Source organism: Neomonachus schauinslandi, chromosome 13 (genome assembly GCF_002201575.2).
Source record: "Neomonachus schauinslandi chromosome 13, ASM220157v2, whole genome shotgun sequence".
Taxonomy (NCBI): Eukaryota; Metazoa; Chordata; class Mammalia; order Carnivora; family Phocidae; genus Neomonachus; species Neomonachus schauinslandi.
The window spans coordinates 62,828,184-62,851,212 of record NC_058415.1 but is presented as its reverse complement, the minus strand read 5'-3'; the positions used below and the strand labels follow the sequence as shown (position 1 = coordinate 62,851,212).

At 38.4% G+C, this 23,029-nt stretch overlaps 1 protein-coding gene across 1 annotated transcript in view; it reads left to right on the top strand.

Annotated features, from left to right (window-relative positions):
- The window catches only part of TEX10 (testis expressed 10), a 61,098-nt gene that overhangs the window by 6,020 nt on the left and 32,049 nt on the right, over positions 1 to 23,029 (top strand). The window contains exons 3-6 of the mRNA XM_021691131.2: positions 549 to 1,261; positions 1,654 to 1,897; positions 7,092 to 7,204; positions 22,388 to 22,626. Of these exons, the coding sequence (XP_021546806.1) occupies positions 549 to 1,261; positions 1,654 to 1,897; positions 7,092 to 7,204; positions 22,388 to 22,626 (1,309 nt within the window). The remainder of the gene's footprint in view (positions 1 to 548; positions 1,262 to 1,653; positions 1,898 to 7,091; positions 7,205 to 22,387; positions 22,627 to 23,029) is intronic.

Genomic DNA, 23,029 nt, shown 5'->3' with positions numbered 1-23,029 from the left:
ACAACCCAAGCTGAAGGCAGACACTTAACTGAGCCACCCAAGCACCCCTGTAGTAGGTCTTTAAATTGTGATGATGACTGCTGTCACTTTAAATGATAGCCTGCCTAAGCCTTCATGTAGGTCAATTTCAGAAAGAGAAAATTCTAACTGAAAATTATGTTTTTATTAAGCTAAATCTATTTTATTTTTTAAAAGATTTTATTTATTTATTAGAGCGCACGTGCACAAGCAGAGGGAGTGGCAGAGGGAGAGGGAGAAGCAGGCTCCCTGCTGAGCCTGATGCGGGGCTCCATCCCAGGAGCCTGAGATCATGACCTGAGCAGAAGGCAGATGCTTAAGTGACTGAGCCACCCAGGCACCCCTAAGCTAAATCTATTTTAAAGATAAAACAATGTTTCTGTTCTTAGTAGAGGCTAGGTAACATTTAAAAAATACTTATTGAAGCAGTTTCCCCAAGGAGTGTGAGTTTATAGTTTTAGTTATTAGCATGTTTATTTGAAAATGTTATAATATGCATATATAGCTAAATCCTCTGTTTTTATTTTTAGGATTTGCTGTCACAGATGCATCACTACAATGCTGGGGTTAAACAAAGTGCTCTTCTTGGACTTAAAGATCTTTTGTCTCAGTACCCATTTATAATTGATGCACACCTTTCAAACATATTAAGTGAAGTGACTGCTGTGTTTACAGATAAAGATGCTAATGTACGATTAGCAGCAGTTCAACTTCTTCAATTCCTGGCCCCCAAAATACGAGCTGAACAAATTTCTCCATTTTTTCCTTTGGTAAGTGCCCATCTCTCTAGTGCCATGACTCACATTACTGAAGGAATTCAGGAGGACTCTTTAAAAGTTTTGGACATTCTGCTGGAACAGTACCCAGCCTTAATTACTGGCCGTAGCAGTATATTGCTTAAGAATTTTGTAGAACTTATTTCTCATCAGCAGCTGTCCAAAGGACTGATAAATAGAGACAGATCCCAGTCCTGGATACTTTCTGTAAATCCTAATCGGAGACTCACTTCTCAGCAGTGGAGGCTGAAAGTCTTAGTGAGACTCAGTAAATTCCTTCAGGCCTTGGCAGATGGATCCAGTAGGTTGAGAGAAAGTGAAGGACTTCAGGAACAAAAAGAAAATCCCCATGCCACTAGCAACTCCATTTTTATCAACTGGAAAGAACATGCCAACGACCAGCAGCACATCCAGGTTTATGAAAATGGGGGTTCACAGCCAAATGTCAGTTCACAGTTCAGGCTACGGTAAGAAGGATTTCAGTTATGTCCACGCTCAGTTTTCCTATATTGAATTTTAACTGCTGACCATTGATGGCTAATGGTGGGAAGACATGCAGTTGTCTTTTATAGTTTTCATATAGTTACTCATGATTTGATTTTATTTACTGATGGGAGGAGTCATTTGAAAGTAATTAATTTATTCATTTCTAGCAAAGCCTAAAAGAGAAGTAAAACTTGATAGTTTTTCTTGGCTTTGTCATTTTAGAATTTTATTTTCTTACTAGTCTTGATCAATGTAATTATCAATTCAGGGAACTTCATTTTTACTGGTACTTGAACCTTAATATTTTAAATTAAGCAAGGAATAATATTTTTTAATCATTAATTTTTTTTCCATTCTTACCCTTCCTTACTAGGTACCTGGTTGGAGGACTAGGCAGTGTGGATGAAGGCCTCTCATCTACTGAAAACTTGAAAGGATTTATTGAGATAATAATTCCATTGCTAATTGAATGCTGGATTGAAGCTGTGCCTCCACAACTAGCTGCTTCTATTGGAAATGGTATAGAACGAGAACCTCTGCAGGTTATGCAGCAAGTTCTTAATATTATTTCCCTTCTGTGGAAACTCTCTAAACAACATGATGAAACTCATAAATTGGTGAGAACTTAAGGGGTTATTTTCTTAGTTATCAAAAATGGGCAGATTAGAAAACAGTATATTATTGCCAATTGGCTATGCATTTTCTAAAAACATTCCCATGGTGTGACTATAAACTTGTTTCTTGCTTTTGTCCTAAACTGCAAGTTAAAATAGTTTAGGAGATTCTCTGAATATTTTTAATTTAAGTGAAATGCATAACTTTTTTTGGTGGGGGGGGGGAGTTTATTTATTTATTCATTCATTCATTTATTTATTTATTTAGAGTGCTGAGTGGAGGGAGGGCAGGAGTGGAGGGGGGAGAGAAAGAGGGAATCTCAGGCAGATTCAGCACTGAGCATGGAGCCTGACGAGGGGCTCAGCGCAGGGCTGAGTTCATGACCTGAGCTGAAATCAAGAGTTGGATGCTTAACCGACTGAGCCACCCAGGTGCCCTGTGGAAATACATAACTTAATGAACTTGATTTCTTTCTTTTTTTTTTTTTTGGTGAGCTTGATTTCATTTGCTTTTATTAGATATAATTCACAGTAGTGTTACAATGCATTGTTTATGGCAGATTGATTATGTAGGAACATTCTACTTTTGGAGGCCTTTTATGGGATTAAAAATGTTGCTTATTAAGTACTTCCAGTGTGTGCCACATTGCCAATTTTAGCAGAAATGGACCACAGTGAAGATCTCATAACCAACCCTGAGTTGTTTTTAAACTATGATTTAGAGAAGTTACATACAGACTTGATTAGTGCATGCTCTTTTGTTTTCTCTTGATAAGGGATATGAGATCAGAAAACATCTGTAAAAGTTATATTTACTATATGTAGGTAAGCTGTAGTTGTAGGCTTGGTGTTAGTGAAATTAACCTAAGATTTTAAGTCTATGCAGATTTTTACTAGAAAAGCTGATGGGAAAAGACGTGTTTTGTGATGATTAAATATACCTACTGTTTGGGGGGAGAATTGAATGGTGGAAGCTTTTTTGTATTTTTTTAAAGATTTTATTTATTTGAGAGATAGAATGAGAGAGAGAGAGCACATGAGAGGGGGGAGGGTCAGAGGGAGAAGTGGACTCCCTGCCCAGCAGGGAGCCTGACGTGGGACTGGATCCCGGGACTCCAGGATCATGACCTGAGCTGAAGGCAGTCGCCTAACCAACTGAGCCACCCAGGCGCCCTGGTGGCAGCTTTTTTAAAGTGCTGTAGTATAGAGAATATACTATATAGTCCATCGTGCAAGTAAGGAAGAACAAGCTCTGAGATTAATTGGTGTTAAATTAATATGATAGCACACTTAAAAAGGGCAGCTGCAGGAACAATACTTCAAAGCTCGAAGCATCTGGTTTTTAGAATTCCTGCAAGGACTTTTGACTAGGCAGGTGTGAATCTTTGAAGTTGCCTACATATGTACGAAACTGACAATGCAGTTTTTTGGTTTTGTTTAATTCTTTCTATTTCAAGCTAATAGGCCGTATTAAATAAGACGGGGTTAACTTAAAAGTAGTACTGGATAATCTTGAAAAGCATTATGGAATCATACTAAAGTATGTATTTTAAGAGCTTGCTCTAACACTATTAACCCATTACCCATCATCTGTAGTGTTGTTAAATGAATTGCTTTTTCAAATAGCATGGCATTTTATTGACTACAATTTTGAGCCTGTCTCATGATTCATTTGCATACATTGGCAAGAAATTGATCGGGGTTGGGGGTAGGATGTATGATTTTATGAAAGGAAAGCTTACTGTCTTTTATGGCAGTCTGTGATGTAGGCTAGTGACAGTAGTAATGCATACAGCTTTTTAGAAAAGTATATGTTATTTGCAGTCTTGAATGGATTTATCTGAACCTGGGATAGAAAGTAAAAGTAATGATATCAACATAAATCTTAAGTACTAGTCTTTCCTTCATTTTTAGAAGGCTAAGGAATAAAGATCCTGGGCATTTTGGTGTTTGGTGACATATGGACACTGAGTATTGTTATTCCTTTAGTAATAGTATTTGTAACTAGATAGAATGGTAGGACCAAATGCAAATTCATTAATTATGCTAGTTTTATATCATCCACTATCATTCAGATAACATTGTCAAAAGACCTAACCACTGCCTTAATTTTATGGCTATTTAAAGTTGTATGCTTTAAAACTATTCCATGCTATTCTAATACAACTGTATTTATTAGCAGTTCATTAATGCAGGACACTAAGTTCAGAAGACTGTTTTGCATAGACCTTTGAAGGCAACATAGAATACTAAATTGGGCTACTGTTTAAAATTCAAATGAACTGAAGGAAGTTTAATTCAAATAGAAATAGTATTTAAAAGCATACACTGGTAGAATTCTTTAATTTACCTTGGCAAAATGGCTTATGTTGAACTGTAATAATTGGATATCCATTATTTTAGAGACAAAGTATAAATATATATGTGAGTTGTACAAGGTGACATTAAAATGCAATAATTTATTTTTCATTACCATTCTCACTGTTCCCCTCTCTCACTGACCTTCAGTTATAGCTTAGTAGTTAATAATAGTAGTTAATATTATGTGACCTGTAACAGCTCAAACTTTAAAGGAGGGATGAAATGGCATTCCTTGGCCTTAAATGCAAATTGTGTCCCACAAGCTGGATTGTAGCTCTTCTCTCAGAAAATGTATAGGTCTTCTGTTGATAAATTGGCATCTAGATTAGGCACAGTCTTAGGATAACTGTTTGCTTTTAGGTTTTGCTAAATGTGTTTATTTGCTGCACAGTTGAAAAATCTCGTTTCTACCTAAATAGTGTTTTTTTTTTAAAGCCTTTTTAAAAATCTGAACTCTCTGATATTTGCTTTAAAAAGAAATCTCAAGGTACATTAAATCGTATTTGCAGTGGTTGAATACTCGTCCTTACTGAGGTTGCTTATTTCTGATACACTGTGTATCCTTAATCTATAGCTAGTTTTAAAAATGAAATGCAATTTAACTTTTTAATTTACTTGGATTTTGGGGTCTTTGCGGTCTTGTATTAATAGCCTCAGGGTCAGTATTATAATTATTATAGAAATTATGTTATATCTTAGCTTTATATTGTATTGTAATCTTTATGTGTCTCATTGCTGATGTCTTTTCCCCATGAAGATTAGAATTTGTGAAGAACGGTCAGATGCAATCATGCATCAAGGATTTGTTGAGCATCAATAAATGTGGCTATTTAAGTTAATTAAAATTCAGTTCTTCAGTCATACTAGCCACATTTGAAGTGCTCATGTAGGTACATGTGGCTAGTGGCTGCTATATTAGACAACACAGATGAAGAAAATTCCATCATTGCAGAGTTGCTTGCCCTCACAGTATACTTACCTTCTGGTAGGGTTGATGGATGGAAATAAATATATAATGTCAATGCTAAAAGGAAAGATGAAAGTAAAGCAGGGTAAAGAGAGAACAAGTGCTCGAACAGAATGAGGGGGAGCTATTTTAAATAGGTGGGCAGGAAATGTTTTCATGACTTTTGAATGGCACTGGTGAAGTTAAAGGAGCAAGTCTTGTAAAGACCTGTGGGAAGAACCTTCCAGTCTTCCCAACCTTCCAGTAGGGACTAGCAAGTGGAAAGCCCCTGAAAGTGAGAACAGATTGACATATTTGAGGAATGGCAGGAAAGCCTGTGCAAGTGAGGTACTAGGATAATGGTAGAAGATGAGTGAGAAAAAGTGACGGGCCAGATCATGTGGGACCCTATGGCCATGGTAACAAGTTTGGATTTTAACCTGAGTGTGATGAAAAGACAATGGAGGGTTTTCAGCAGGGGAGTGGCATGATCTGAATTATGTGTATTTAACTTTAATATGTTGAATTTGCAAATAGAACACTAGTGAACTTCCCTGTGGTCAGCATCTAGCTCTAGCAGAACTGTATGGCCCAAACTCACACCATCCCTCCTATGGATTACCAGTTCTGCCCTACATATACACTTATTCCCTTTCTCCCTTCCTGTATTATTTTGAAGCAAGATTTATGTTTTAAAAAATCACCCTGGCTGCTATGCAGAGAAATGACTTTTGAGTAGGGCAGCAGGAAAAGTAGGGAGACCAGTTGGGAGGCTATTGCAGTAATCTAGGTAAAATGGTTGATTGGAGTAGAATGGTAACTAGTGATTGAAGCTATGAGAAGCAACTGGATTCTGATAAGCCAGTGGGACTGCTGATGTGCATAGTCAAGGCAAGAGAAGCAAGGACAATCCTGTGTTATGGTCCAAATGACAGTGTGACTGCTGGTGGTGAGAGTTCAGTTTATTCATGTTAAATTTTTTTTAAGATTGATTTATTTATTTTAGAGAGTGCATGGGGGGGGCAGGGGTGAGGAGGGGACGGAGAGAGAAACCTAAGCAGACTCCCTGCTGAGTGGGGAACCTAACGCGGGGCTCAGTCCCATGACCCATGAGATCATGACTTGAGCCAAAACCAAGAGTTGGGCGCTTAACGGACTGTACCACCCAGGCACCCCAATTCATGTTAAATTTGAGATGCTTGTTAGAAGTCCAAAAGAACATGTTGAGTATACAATTATAGATTAGGATAAAGAGAAGAATCCAGAAAAGGATACTAAGGAGCTGTTGGGTGACCAGCTATTTTAAATACCCATATCCCAAGAAACCCTTCAATCCCTGGCAAAATGGAATGGTTGGTTCTCTGAATAGGAGGAAATAAGAGTGTTGTGATCTGGAATTAATGTTTTAAGTAGGAGAGAAAGACAGATTCATGAATACTGCAAGAATTTTGGAGAAGTGCTTTGCTTTGTGACAATGTTAAATATGTTTAATTGGAAATAATAGAATTCCTGGGATATAGTTACTGTATAAATAGAACATTAGGAGAAGACTTTCTGATATATTTTTTATATATATTTTTTATATATATTGCATTAGTGGTTCAGATTAAGAATTTTCTTACATCTTATTTTCTCCCTTTTTATTCTCTTAAACAGTAGATAAAATGCAAGTAAAGATAATTACTAAGCACCAAAAAGATCTATGGGTGAGAATTGGATGCCCTAATATTTTATTCTGATTTTAAAATTTATTTACGTCTTCTATCATGAACAAAACGTTTATTATAACAGTAAATTTATAGTTGAATATTAAGTCAAATTTCTGCTTAAATTTGATTATTTTAAATAATTGTTTTTTATAGATTTTCTAATACTCGCTTATTTTAATAGGAGTCGTGGCTTCGAAAGAATTATCTTATTGATTTCAAACACCATTTTATGAGTCATTTTCCATATGCCTTAAAAGAAATAACCAAGCACAAAAGGAAAGAGACAAATAAAAGGTATTGTGATTCCTTCCACTGTATAGACTTGAAAAATTTTTTAACCTGAAATTACTAAAAAATAATTAGCCTTAAACTGGAACTTTCTACACTGTGAGGGGTTCATATCTAAATTTTGTGAAATAAAACTAAAAGTAGCAGTAGTATGGCTAATCTTGAACAAGTCACTTTAAGCCTTAAAATTTTCCTTTCTTTTAATTTCTAAAAATAGTGAATATTTTATGCAAAGTGAGTATCAGGTATCAAATTATGTAAATAATTTAATAAAATTTGTTGACCTGAATATTTGGGAGAGGTACTATGTAATCTCTAAGCGAGAGTATCTTAAAGGTCATCTAGTTGTATCATTTATGTATGAGGAAATGGTAATGAAACTAGTATCAGTATCAGTAAGAGGGATAATGGGAGGAAAAAAACACAAAGGCTTATGGATTAGAAGATGGAGTTTAAAATTGTAAGCCTGGAATCTGTTTAAAATGTTTACCTCAAGTGAGAGCAAATAAATGTAAAAACAAGTTATCTAATAAAATTTTCTTGCTTCTTGAGGTGGGCCTGTGTTTCTATAAAGTGGTTTCCATTCATTATTGATGGACCGCTTCCATAGTTTGGCTATTGTAAATAATGTAAACATGGGGTGTGTGTGTCCCTTTGAATTAGTTTTTTTGTGTTTTTGGTGTAAATATCCACTAGTGTGATTTCTGGATCATAGGGTAGTTCTAGTTTTAATTTTTTCAGCAACCTCCATACTGTTTTCCACAGTGACTACACCAGCTTGCATTCCCACCAGCAGCGTGTGGGTGCTCTTTTTTTCCTACATCCTCAAGAGCACCTGTTTCTTGTGTTTTTGATTTTAGCCATTCTGACAGGTGTAAGGTGATATCTCATTGTAGTTTTGGTTTGCATTTCCCTGACAGTGAGTGATGTTGAGCATCTTTTTGTGTGCTTGTTGGCCATCTGGATGTCTTGAAATTTCTGTTCATGTTTTCTGCTCATTTTTAATTGGATTATTTGTTTTTTAGGTATTGATTGTATCAGTTCTTTGTATATTGTGGATACTAACCCTTTACTGGATATGTCATTTGCAAATATCTTTTTTTTTTTTTTAAAGATTTTATTCATTTATTTGACAGAGACACAGCGAGATAGGGAACACAAGCAGGGGGAGTGGGAGAGGGAGAAGCAGGCTCCCCGCGGAGCCAGGAGCCTGATGCGGGGCTCCATCCCAGGACCCTGAGACCATGACAGCCCAAGGCAGACACTTAATGACTGAGCCACCCAGGCGCCCCTCATTTGCAAATATCTTCTCCCATTCTGTAGGTTGCTTTTTAGTTTTGTTGATCATTGCTTTTTCTGTGCAGAAGCTTTATTTTGATGTCCCAGTAGTTTACTTTTGCTTTTATTTCCCTTGCCTCAGGAGACATCTAGAAAAATGTTGTTACAGTCCATGTCAGATTACTGCCTGTGCTCTCTTCAAGGATTTTTATGGTTTCAGGTCTCACATTTAGGTTTTCAATTCAGTTTGAATTTATTTTTGTGTATAGTGTAAGAAAGTGGTCCAGTTTCATTCTCTTGTGTGTAGCTGTCCAGTTTTCCCAACACCATTTGTTGAAAGACACTTTTTCCTATTGTATATTCATTCCTCCTTTGTCGAAGATTAATTGACCATATAATTGTTGGTGTATTTCTGGTTTGCCTGCTCTAGTCCATTGATATATGTGTCTAATGCCATTATCATACTGTTTTACTACCACTTTGCAATATAACTTTGAGTGTAACTGGAATTGTGATACCTCTAGTTTTGTTTTTGTATTTCAAGATTGCTTTGGGTATTCGAGGTCTTTTGTGATTCCATACAAATTTTAGGATTGTTTGTTCTAGTTCTGTGAAAAATACTGTTGGTATTTTGATAGGGATTGCATTAAATCTGTAGATTGCTTTGTGTAGTACAGAAATTTTAACAATATTTGTTCTTCCAACCCATGAGCATGGATGGAATGTCTTTCCAGTTTTTTGCATTGTCTTGAATTTCTTTCATCAGTGTTTTTAAAGTTTTCAGAGTACAGGTCTTTCACCTCTTTGGTTAAGTTTGTTCCAAGATACTTTATTATGTGGTGCAATTGTAAATGGGATTGTCTTTCTTAATTTCACTTTCTGCTTGCTTCATTATTAGTGTATAAGAATGCAATAGAGTTCTCTTCATTGATTTTGTATCCTGTGACTTTACTGAATTCATATATCAGTTTTAGTAGTTTCTAGGTGGAGTCTTTAGGGTTTTCTATATATAGTATTATGTCATCTGCAAATAGAGTTTTATTTCTTTAACAACTTGGATGCCTTTTATTTCTTTATATTGTCTAATTGCTGTGGCTAGGACTTCCATTACCATGTTGAAAAAAAGGGGTGAGAGTGGATATCCTTGTCTTGTTTTTGAGCTTATAGGAAAAGCTCTCAGTTTTTCACCATTGAGTATGATGTTGGCTGTGGGTTTTTCATATAAGGACTTTATTATGTTGAGCTATGTTTCTTCTGGACTTTATTGAGGATTTTTATCATGAATGGATATTGTTCTTGATCAGATGCTTTTTCTCCACCTGCTGAAATGTGCATATGGTTTTTATCCTTTAATTGATGTGATGTATCACATTGTTTTGTGAATATATATTTTTTAACATTTTATTTTTTTAAAGTGGGCTCCACACTCAACATGGGGCTTGAACTCGACCCCAAGATCAAGAGTTGATGCTTTACCAGTTGAGCCAGCCAGGTGCCCCTTGTTTTGCAAACATATGTATATATTTTTTAAAGACTTTATTTATTTATTTGAGAGAGTGAGAGATCAGAAGCAGGGGGAGCATCAGAAGGAGAGGAAGAAGCAAACTCCCTGCTGAGCAGGGAGCCCAAAGTGGGACTTAATCCCAGGACCCTGGGATCATGACCTGAGCTGAAGGCAGACGTCCAACCGACTGAACGACCCAGGCGCATCTTGTTTTGCGAATGTTAAACCACCATTGCCTCCTGGGACTAAATCCCACCTGATCGTAGTATATGATACTTTAAAAATATATTGTTGAGGGCACCTGGGTGGCTCAGTCTTTGAGCGTCTGCCTTCGGCCCCAAGCCCCGCATCGGGCTCCCTGCTCAGTGGGGAGCCTGCCTCTCCCTCTCCCCTCTGCCTGCTGCTACCTTTGCTTATGTTCTCCCTCTGTCAAATAAATAAAATCTTTTTTTTTTAAGATTTTAGTTATTTATTTGACAGAGCGAGAGCACAAGCAGGGGGAACAGTAGGGGGAGAGGGAGAAGCAGGCTCCCTGCCAAGCAGGGAGCCCGATGCGGGGCTTGATCCCAGGACCCTGGGATCATGACCTGAGCTGAAGGCAGATGCTCAACCATCTGAGCCACCCAGGCGCCCCCAGTCTTGTTTTTTTTATCCACTTTGTCACCCTGTGTCTTTTGATTGGAGCATTTAGTTCATTTACATTCAAAGTAATTACTGAGAGGTATGTACTTAATTGCCAGTTTGTAACTTGTTTCGCGGTTGTTTCTGGAGATTTTCTCTGATCTTTTTTTGTCTTGCTCTCTTTCATGGTTTGTTGGTTTTCTTTAGTAATATAGTTGGATTCCTTTCCTTTTATTCTTTGCTATTACAGGTTTTTGATTTGTGGTTACCATTAGATTTGTACATAACATAGATTTGTACATACCATTAGATTTGTAGATATAGGAGTCTATATTAGTTGTTGCTTAAGTTTAAACCTGTGCTTTACTCCTCTCCCATGTTTCAGGTATATGGTTTCATATAAAATATCCTTTTATGAATCCCTTGACTGATTTTTTTTTAAGATTTTATTTATTTGACAGAGCACAAGCAAGGGGGTGTGGTAGGCAGAGGGAAAGGGAGAAGCAGGCTCCCTGCTGAGCAGGGATTCCCCTACATGGGGCTTCATCCCAGGACCCTGGGATTATGACGTGAGCCAAAGGCAGACACTTAACTGACTGAGACAGCCAGGTATTCTCCCTTAACTGATTTTTACAAATACATTTATTCTTACTGCTTTTGAGTTTTTAATTTGATTGATTGATTGATTTTAGGGAGGGTGTGAGAGTGCTCCTGAAAGAGCGGTGGCAGAGGGGTAGAGGGGCAGAAGGAGAGAAACTCAAGCAGACTCTGTGCTGAGTGTGGAGTCCTATGCCAGGCTTGATCTCTTGACCTGGAGATCATGACCTGAGCCAAAATCAAGAGTCAGACCCTCAATTGACTGAGCCATCTCGGCTCCCCCTCTGATTTTTACTTTTTATATTCTCATAAGGTCTTTCTTGCCGTTCAGAGAGTCCCCTTTAATATTTCTTATAGGGCTGGTTTACTGATCATGAACTACTTTAGTTTTTGTTTGGGAAACGCTTTATCTATCCTTCTGTTCTGAATGATAACCTTGCTGAATAGAGTATTCTTGGCTGCACATTTTTCCCTTTCAGTGCTTTGGATATATCTTGCCCCAGTCCCTTCTGGCCTGCAAGGTTTCTGCTGAAAAATTCACTATTAGCGTTATGGGATTTCCCTTTTATGTAACTGACTTTTTTTTCTCTTGCTGCTTTTAAAATTTTGTCTTTATCGCTAGTTTTTGCCATTTTAATTACTATGTGTCTTGGTGTGGATGGCCTTGGGTTGAATTTGGAGGAGGGGTGGAATCTCTCTGCTTCCTGAATCTGGATCTCTGTTTCCTTCCCCAGAGTAGGGAAGTTTTCAGTTATTATTTCTTCAAATAAATTTTCTCCCTTTTCTCTCTCTTCTGAGATCCCTATAATGCAGATGTTATTATGCTTGATGGAGTCATTGCATTCCCTAAGACTTTTCTCAGTTTGCATAATTTTCTTTCCTTTGCTCAGCTTGTTACTTTCTTTTTTTTTTTAATATTTGATTTATTTATCCCTGTCCCTTTTAATATTTGATTTATTTATCCCTGTCCCTTTGACAGAGAGAGGGACAGTGAGAGCAGGAACACAAGCAGAGGGAGTGGGAGAGGGAGAAGCAGGCCTCCCGCGGAGCAAGGAGCCCGATGCGGGGCTTGATCCCAGAACCCTGGGATCATGACCTGAGCTGAAGGCAGATGCTCAACGACTGAGCCACCCAGGCGCCCCAGCTTGTTACTTTCTATTACTCTGCCTTCCACGTTGTTAATTCATTCCTCTGCTTCGTTTAGCCTGCTGTTTCTTCCATCGAGTGTATTTTAAATTTCATTTACTGTGTTCTTGATCTCTGATTGGTTCTTTTTTATCTCTGTATTAACGGTTTCTATGATATCTTCCACTCTTTTCTCCAGTCTGGTATTTTCATGATTGTTATTTTAAATTCTCTATCAGGCATATTACTTGTATTTGCTTCATTTTGGTCTCTTGCTGTGGTTTGCCTTATGAAGAAGAGGTCCTGGTTTCCCAGGGCCTGGTGCTTCAGAGTGTCTCCTATGTGTGTTGCATGTGCTCTCCTGTTTAGTCTTGGCCTCTTTCCTTCAGTGTAGTTTACATAGGCTCTCTTGGCATATTGTGTGCAGTGTTTGATCCCCGGCAGGGTTTGGGCACATTTTAACAAGGTGTGTGGTGGTCTGCTTGTAAAAGTCTGCCACTGCCAGAACTGAGGTCCTCCTGGGTGTCAGGAGATGTGGCATTGTCAGGGTTTGTGCTGGGCTTCTGGGGGAGGGGCCTGCAGCTCTTGGATTCAGGCCAGTGTGACTAGGAAGGGCATATCTGCTGATGGGGTGGTGTGTGGTGGGGGGTGGGTGGAATGTGAATAAACTTGGTGGAAGCAAGTTAGGAGTGGTTGGCACCACGCTGGTTCCCGCAGGTGGCCATTGTTTTTGCTGGGGGGTGGGGAGGGAAATGGTGTCTGCCATGTCCTTTGTTCCTAGAGTCTCCCTGTGGTCCCTGCCTCTCTTGACCATGCTCTGAGATGAGCAGATCACTCTCCCTCCTGTCTGCCCCTGGAGTTTTCCACTTGCTGGTTCTGCACTATATCTGCAGGGGCTCTTTGTCTTGCTATCTCTTTTATCGCTGAACTCTGCTTCCTAACGCCTTCTGGGCTCTGATAGAGCCGAGTCCGGCAATTTCTAAAATTCCAGGCTTTAAGTCCTGCTAGTTTTGAGAACTCACTTTCAAAGGCAAATATTCTGGAGATTCATCCTCCCAGTTTGTGGACTTCACAGTGTGAAAGTCTGTTTTCTGCCCTTTTCCATGCTACCACCTCCCTCTCCATTGTGTCAAATGGCCATGGTCCATTTTGCTTCCAGACCGTGTCTTTGCTCTTCTTGTTTTCTTTAATGTGGCCCCTTCCTTGACTTTAGCTGTGGAATTTGTTCTGCCAGTCTTCTTCGGTGGTTTCCTGGGTAATTTACACTGATACTGGTGTTATCTAGTTGTATCCATGGGAGGAGGCAAGCTTAGTGTCCTCCTATTCTGTCATATTCCCAGCTGACTTTGCAGTTGTGGAATTTTTAGCAAAAATAGATTGGCAATATAGCTAGCTTATTCTTCAGAAGATTTCCCAGGGATTCATTTTCAGGAACACTGGGCTTCTCTCTTATTTCCATAAGGAGCTGCGTTGAATACTTAGTAGATAACCTGTGGAGGGCAACACAAGTTAAAGTTAGGGGAGACAACATTGTAACCCCAGTTAATTTTTGACCTGATGTCTAAATTTTTCATCTTCAGTTAAAATACAGAGTTACAAAGGATATTATTGATTTTTATTGTGGTAGGATACACATAACATGAAATTTGACCTTTTTAATCATTTAAAGTATATGGTTCAGTAGTATTAAGTATATTTACATTGTTATGCAGCCATCACCACCATCCATTTCCAGAATTATTTTCATCTTCCCAAACTGGAAGTCTGTACCCATGAAACAATAACTCACCACAGTCCCCTATCACCAGCTCCTGGGAACCACTGTTCTACTTTTTGTCTCTCTTAATTTGACTCTTCTAGGTACCTCATATAAGCAGAACCAGAAAATATTTTTCCTTTTGTGTCTGGCTTAATTTCACTTAGGAAAATGTCTTCAGAGTTCATTCATATTGTAGCATGTACCAGCATTTTTTTCACTTTTAAAAAAATAGATTGGATTTTTTAGAGCAGTTTTACTTTCATAGTAAAGTTGAGCAGAAAGTACAGAATTGTCATGTACTCCTGCTCCCAGAAATGCACAGCTTTCCTCACTGTTGGCATCCTGCACCAGATTTAAACATTTGTTGCAATCTATGAACCTACATTGACACATCATTTTCATCCCAAATCCATAGTTTACCTTAGGGTTCACTGTTGGTATTACAAATTCTGTGAGTTTTGACAAATATATAATAACATTTATCCACCGTTATAGTATCATACAGGATAGTTTCACTGTCCTAAAAATCCTCTGTTCTCTGCCTATTCATCCTTCCCTTCCCCATGTTTTTTTCATCACTTGAGAACTCTTTAAGTGCTAAATAATGTTCCGTTGTATGGATGTATCACAGTTTATGTATCCATTCTCGCACTTACTGAAGGACCTCTTGGTTGCTTCCAGGTTTTCTTCCTTTTTAAGGGTAAATAATACTCCATTGTACGTGTATACCATATTTTGTTAATCTGTTGATCTATCAGTGGATGATGTTTGGGTCGTTTTTACCTTTTGGTTACTGTGAATAAATATTGATCTTCACATGTCCATTTGAGTTCCTGCTTTCAATTCTTTCATTTATATCAAAGGCTATAATTTTGTCATTGAAAATATTGACATTTAAAAAAATGCAGTCTAGTCCTCTCTCAGAAAACTTTTTTTTTAAGATTTTTATTTATTTATTTAATTGACAGCAAGAGAGGGAACATAAGCAGGGGGAGTGGGAGAGGGAGAAGCAGGCTCCCCACTGAACAGGGAGCCCGGCGCGGGGCTTGATCTCAGGACCCTGAGGTCATAACTTGAGCTGAAGGCAGACGCTTTACTGACTGAGCCACCCAGGCACGCTCTTTCTTTTTCTTTTAAAGATTTTATTTATTTTAAAGAGAGAGTGAGAACAGGGGGAGGGGCATAGGGAGATTGGAGAGAGGGAGGAGAATCTTAAGCAGACTCAACACTGAGCGCAGAGCCCAATGTGGGGCTTAATCTCATGACCCAAGCCGAAATCAAGAGTCGGACGCTTAATGGACTGAGCCACCCACGTGCCCCTAAGAAAACTTCTTTTTGTGCTCAAAATTTATTAATCTATGTGGTGATTATTCCAACAAGGTAATTCTAATATGTACTGGGAACAAATACTGTAACCGAAATAACATGAGTTCACTCCTTGGTGGGTTACATATAGAGATTACACCAGGTGGAGTTGTCACACAACAGAACCTATTTGCTGCAGATAAGGAAATCATGGGGAATAACTTCCAAAGCCTTGATTCCCTGAGTATGGGTGATCACGTTCTTCTTATTTAGAGTTTAGGATGAATATTGAGAAAGGGGAGCTTTGTCATCACATGTGAAGGCAGGCGTAAGTTTGTGCAGACATTATTAGGAAGCATGCCTGTACATGCATGCTATGTTATGAACCTTGTGTCCCTCCTGGGGTGGAGACTTTAACATTATAATGAAGCAGAGATAACTGTCAGACAGGGGAAGGGGCTTCGGGCAAGCTCTTAGGGTATAAACTGGATGGAGTCTTGAGCTCCTTATCTTAGGTAAGGAATGCAGGGCCTTGCTTACTTTTGAAACAGCACTGGGAGTTTCACCACTGATTTATTATTTCTGTTACAGTTAGCCTATTTACTGGCCTGTTAGTTTTTGCATTCCTCTAGTTCCCTTAAAATCCTTAACTACTGAGGTTTTTGTATTTCTTTGTTATTTTGACACCTCCTAGGGATGTGCTGTAAGAGATGTGCTTAGGCTGGTAGAGCCAGTGGGGTATTGACCAGGGAAAATAGGAAAATAGCTGGGGACCTAAAATGACTTGTGTCATGAAAGCTGTGTCTTGTCTTCTGTTGGGGGCCCCGAATCTTTCTGTTTACAATACAGTTAAGTCTTGCCTTTGGCCTACAAATCAACTTGTGAGAGCAGAAGTTCAGTACTGACTACAGTAGTCTGCTAGTTGGGAAGATTTACTATTATGCTGGGAAAATTAGTTTATTTTTCGAGAGTTAATGGAGAGCTTTGATTTGGCAAGTTGAGGGTGATTAAGTGCTGGTTGGGTCGTTGGGAATTTATTGCAAAATGTATTAGGAAAGATTGGTTTTCTGCTTATGGTATTGACAGGTTTCTTTTAGAAATTCTATTTGTCTTTAAAAAGTGAGCTATATTAAAGAAACAGTAAATGTTCAGACAGTATGTGAATGATTAAATTTTAGAAAAAATTACTACCAAATAGATTTCTTTGTGGGAAAATAAGGACAGAATAGGGCCCAGAGAAAGAGTGGAGCAGGAATTGAGTATGTAAGGAGGCAGAATTCAAAAGGAAATTGACTTGCAGTTTTATCTGTAGAAGAAATTTGAGTTTCCTAAAGTTAAATTGAATAGAAATCTTTGTTAAGGGTAAAAGAAAAGATCATCTGGAACAGTGTAAAGTTTATTTGGTAAAAAGGAACTTTGTTCGATGTGTTTATATATAGAACATTTTCCTAACTGGTTTAAAATAAGGATGCCACTGAAAATCCAGAATCTGAAATTCTTTTTTCTTTTTTTTCTTTTTCAAAATCTGAAATTCTTAGAGATGGGTATTACTTTGGGAGAACCTTAAGATAAACAGAACAGATTTGGTTGGGTATGGGGGAGGGAAGCTTACTGGGATATCCTATGAACAGTAGACCATTGTTGCTATTGTGAGACAGTTATAGTTAGCTGGCTTACTCTTACGTCATTTATCTAAGAAACAGTTCTCAAAGGGTGGTCTGTGACCTCTGGGTCTATAAAGTTAGACTGTTTTTACAATTATATTAAGACATTATTTGCCTTTTTGATTTTTCTGACATTTACACTGATGGTACAAAAACAGTGGTGGGTAAAACTGCCAGTATCTTAGCATCAACTAAGGCAGTGACACCAAACTGTACTAGTAAAACATTGTATTCTTCATCACTGTGCACTCACAGTTTAAAAGAGCAAGCCAGAGCCACTTTCACATAAAAAGGTCCTTAATGAAGCAGTAAAAGTTACTAAATTTATTAAGTCATGACCCTTGAGAACACTTTTTTTTTTTTTCCATATTCAGTGTGATGAAATGGGGGAACTGGGGTAAAATATTTTGGCTGCATATACAGGATGATGTTTGTCTTAAGAAATACATTTTTGTGATTATTATACTTGTGAGTACTTTCTGTGACAGACACAATTTTAACTTGAAAGAATGAGTGACAGACAAACTATGGTTATTCAGACTTGGGTATTTGGCAGTTATTTTCTCAAAATGAACAAAGAGCCTGTCAATTCCAAGAAAACACCTGACAGTATTTGTGCCAATGATAACATTTGAGCTTTCCATCAAAAATTAGTATTTTGGAGAACTTGTATCCACCACCTGAGTTTTATTAGTGTATTTTCGGTTTTTTTGCTCTTCATTTTTTCATATATCTGTTTCCATCCATCTGGGATCATTTAGAATCTGCTGGAGGTTGTGTTTTGTTTGTTTTGTCTAAAAATAATAATTTTTCTTCATTTCTAGAGAGTGTTTTAGCAGAGTGTAATACTCTAGGTTTGGCACTTCTTTGAGCACACTGACTTTACTCTCTGCTGATTTTCATTGCTGTATTAAGAAGTCAGCTATGAGTCTAACTGTTGTTAGTTTACAAAATTCCTGTTCCCACTCCCCATGATTTTTCTTTTTATTTTCTGCAGTTTCACAATGATGTATCCAGGTGGGCGCCCGGGGTTCAGTGAACTTCTTAAATATGAGATCTTAGGGGCGCCTGGGTGGCTCAGTCATTAAGCGTCTGCCTTCAGCTCAGGTCATGATCCCAGGGTCCTGGGATTGAGCCCCGCATCGGGCTCCCTGCTTGGCGGGAAGCCTGCTTCTCCCTCTCACACTCCCCTTGCTTGTGTTCCCTCTCTCGCTGTCTCTCTCTCTGTCAAATAAATAAATAAAAAATCTTAAAAAAAAAATCAGATCTTAAATCTGGTATGAAATGTCTTTAAACAGATCTGATAAATTCTGATTAGCTTTAAAAGCATTACTGCAGTCCCATTTTTTTCCTTTCTGGTAAAGACTGATTAAACATATGTTAGACCTACTTACTGAATTTTCTATTTTTCTTTCTTTTTTACCTCATACCCGCGAGCTTTTAATTATTAAGCTTTGTTTAGCTGAGCTCAGATACAAATCCACTGAGTTTTTGTTTTTTCATTTGTATAATTTCTGTCCATTTGCTCCCAGCACCATTTGTTGAAAAGACCCTCCTTTCTCCATTGAATTGGTTTTGCTCTTTTGTTAGAGATTAGTTGATTAGATTTTTGTGGGTCTGTTTGGAGCTCTTTGTTCCATTAATCTATATGTGTCTGTTCTTTTACCGATTCCATGATGTCTTGATTACTGTAGTTGTATAGTAACTCTTGAAATTGGGTAGAATGAGTCCTCTGGCTTTGTTCTGCCTCAGTCTTGGGTGGGGCATTTTAGGTCTTTTCCCTTTCCATATAAACTTCAGAATCAATTTATTGACGACTACAGATAGAATGCTGGGATTTTGATTTGAATTGTGTTGAACTAGTTGGGAGGAATTGTTATTTAAACCACTGGTATACAGCAAAATTGGAATTAAGTTTTATCTAAGAGCTGTTTCTATTTCCAGTTCACCTTTCCCTGGATAATATATGAAAGTCCCCATGTTTGGCAGGCCCTGGGCTCTGATTTTTCCGTGAGGCCACTAAAAGGTTACATCAGTTTTGCAGCTTTTTCTTTGGAATTGGCATTTACCCTAAGGACAAAGCCTTGAGTGCTAGTATCTTGCTTTTTTTTCATAGATGTTGGGACTCAGTAAAATGTTCATTATCTTCTTACCTCCCTTTTTTTTTTTTTTTAAAGATTTTATTTATTTATTTGAGAGAGAGAATGAGAGAGAGAGCACATGAGAAGTGGGAGGGTCAGAGGGAGAAGCAGACTCCCTGCCGAGCAGGGAGCCCGATGCGGGACTTGATCCAGGGACTCCAGGATCATGACCTGAGCCGAAGGCAGTCGCTTAACCAACTGAGCCACCCAGGCGCCCTATCTTTTTAGCTCTTGAATACTTTTGAGGTTTTTAAAAAATGATTTCATCTAGTTTTTTTTTTTTTTTTTAAAGATTTTATTTATTTGAGAGAGAGAGAATGAGAGAGAGCACATGAGAGGGGGGAGGGTCAGAGGGAGAAGCAGACTCCCCGCCGAGCAGGGAGCCCGATGCGGACTCCATCCAGGGACTCCAGGATCATGACCTGAGCCGAAGGCAGTCACTTAACCAACTGAGCCACCCAGGCGCCCTGATTTCATCTAGTTTTAATGTTGTTTTCAGGAAGGGGATTAGTTTGTAATCCACCTACATTACTGTTACTGAAAATTGGAGTATCCGCATTAACGTGCTTCCCTTACAGAATTGATGGTTGGCATATTTAGTCCTTAAAAATTTGTATAAAGTATTGGAGGAGCAGAATGAATTCTCCCAAGTTTGAAGTGTCCATTGAGAACTTCCAGACAGTAATAGATTATGCTGCTTGAGATAAACCTAGGGTAGATCTTGGTAAGCTCTACTTCTGAAGAAATGTGGCAATTAAGTTTTTGTGTGGTCTAGTTAATGTTAAAATGTGCTTTGGTTTTGGGCACTGGGCAATTTGGCAAAAAACCTTGTAGTAATTTGGGTTTGTGGTGTGTAGACTGCTAGTTATCTGTCCCATTCTCATTCATTCCTTTCTTAAATTCCAGTGTTTAGGAATAGGTCTATACAAAATAATTGGATTTCCTGCTGCTTTTGCAGCTAGGCGTGGTCATGTGAGTAATTTTCATTAAATAGCTTGGACTTCTTCTGGTGTCAGACTTGTACTTTGAGTTGTCTGTTGGCTATCTCTGCCTGGAATTATACCAGAGACACTACAAGCTCCACATATCAAAAGTAATATTTATTTTCTGGATCTCTGCTCCTTCATTTATCCAGTCACCAGTGCTAAAACTTTTGATTCCTCCAATTGCTACCATCCCCAAACTCATATACATGTATACACTTCAACAAACTTCAAATCCGGTTAATTTTTTTAAAAGATTTTGTTTATTTATTTGAGAGAGAATGAGAGAGCGAGCAAGCACATGAGAGGGGGAGGGTCAGAGGGAGAAGCTGACTCCCCGCTGAGCAGGGAGCCTGATGTGGGACTCGATCCCGGGCCTCCAGAATCATGATCTGAGTTGAAGGCAGTCGCTTAACCAACTGAGCCACCCAGGCACCCCAAATCCAGCTAATTTTTATTCTTCGTAAATGGTCCCGCCTTCTCCCAGTCCATACAACATTGACCTTGGTTCTTGAGATCATCCTGTCTTGCCTAGATTGCTACAACAGCCAAATAACTGCTTCTTTGTTTTTGTTTGTTTGTTTTTTTTTAAGATTTTATTCATTTGAGGGCGCCTGGGTGGCTCAGTTGGTTAAGCGACTGCCTTCGGCTCAGGTCATGATCCTGGAGTCCCGGCATCGAGTCCCACATCGGGCTCCCTGCTCAGCAGGGAGTCTGCTTCTCCCTCTGACCCTCCTCCCTCTCATGCTCTCTGTCTCTCATTCTCTCTCTCGCAAATAAATTAAAAAAAAAATCTTAAAAAAAAAAAAAGATTTTATTCATTTGAGAGAGAGAGCACTAGTGAGGGGAGAGGCAGAGGGAGAGGGAGAAGCATACTCCGCTGAGTAGGGAACCCAACGTGGGGCTCAGTCCCAGGACCGGGAGATCATGACCTGAACAGAAGGCAGACACTTAACCAACTGAACCACCCAAGCGCCCCTGCTTCTTTGTTTATAGTCTTGTAACTCTGATTTTTCCTTTTCTGTCTCCACAAATCACCCATCTGAAATAAGTTTTCAACCATGTTACTCATGTGGTTGCAGAATTAATTTTAGTGCCCTTAGCCTCCCTGACTCTGTAATCTGGTTCCATTTTACCTTTCCAGGCTCATCTGTCATTCCTAACCCTACATTTGATGCTCTGATAGCACCAGATTTCTTTTATTTCCCTTCCCATGCATTCTTGGTTCTTCATTACTGTGTCCTTGCTCATGCTTGATATAGATTAACTTTTTCCTTTAAAATTGGTCAGATTTTTAAATTAACTTTACATTTTTTTCTTTTTTTAAAGATTTTATTTATTTGACAGAGAGACACAGTGAGAGAGGGAACACAAGCAGGGGAAGTGGGAGAGGGAGAAGCAGGCTTCCCGCCGAGCAGGGAGCCCGATGCGGGGCTCAATCCCAGGACCCTGGGATCATGACCTGAGCCAAAGGCAGACGCTTAACGACTGAGCCACCCAGGCACCCCTAACTTTCCATTTTTTGAAACCTGAAATAAATAGTCTTTGCTGTTGAATATGCCATAGTCTGAAATAGGTATTTATATTCTAAGTTGCAATTTCTGTTTTTATTGAAAGTATTTATTTGAGTTTTTTTTTTTGAGATTTCTTTTTTGAAATTTCTTTGAAGCTTTGAAAGAAATTTGTTTTATTTGGCTAGAAAAAAACGATTTTAATACGTGTATCGTGTAAGTTGTTTCAGAACAGTGCTTATCTGGACCAGTCTCCTTAAGTCACACATATGGAAATTGTGGCTAGGAGAAATTAGTGATTATGTGGTGAGTTAGAAGCAGAGTCAAGATCTCCTGTGACCTACATCCAAATATAAGTATCTGCTTTAAAAAAATCTTTAAGCATGTTGAGGTTCTCAAGTCTTATCTCCAGATTACGTTTAGGATTACCAAGCATTGTTATAAGGGCCTTTACTTTTTGTGTGAAGAGGAATTTGGGTAATGAACTGAGCAGTATACAAATTCATGTCTTCTTAACAACCTAAAGGAATGGTTTATTCATAAAACGATGGCCTAAACCTTGCCTCTGTACCTGTCGTCTTGGCAGTTTATTTTAGAAGGAAATATTTTGACCCATTGATAGATTATTTTAAGTATTCTAAGTGAAGCAGGCATGGTAGATATAACACTTTATAGATGTGTGTGTCTTTGTTTATTTTTAGCATCAAGCATTGCACGATTCTCTCCAATAATGTAGATCATCTATTACTGAATTTAACACTGTCTGATATCATGGTCTCCCTGGCAAATGCCTCAACTTTGCAGAAGGATTCCAATTGGATAGAAATGATAAGGAAATTTGTGACAGAGACCCTTGAAGATGGCTTTAGGCTAAATAGTAAGCAGCTGAACAGATTGCTTGGGGTATCATGGAGATTAATGCAGATACAACCCAACAGAGGTAGGTGTTACTGCTTTGTCTTCTTAAGAGAGGAGCTCTTATGCATGCTATTAGGGTCTAGCTTTGAATTAATCACTTTCAGACATTCCATGAGTCAGGTTAATTACATTCAAGCATAAAAGGTAGCTTGTATAAGTATAAAGGACTATCTACTTGAACATTGAAGTTTTTTATGGCTCAGAGAATCTCTTCATCAGTGAGTAGGTGCACTCTGAAGCAATATGGTAACATTTCTAGTAGATTACAGACTTGAGTAAATTAAGACAGGTATTACTAAGAGGAAATGCCATTGAGCCTAAGAAATACCCTTCTCTGGTCTAGTTTGATTAGAAATTGAGCGCTTTACCTTTGTTCTAGCCTGAAGTTATGTCACATTAAGTTCTTTTTTAGTGTGACTTACTAA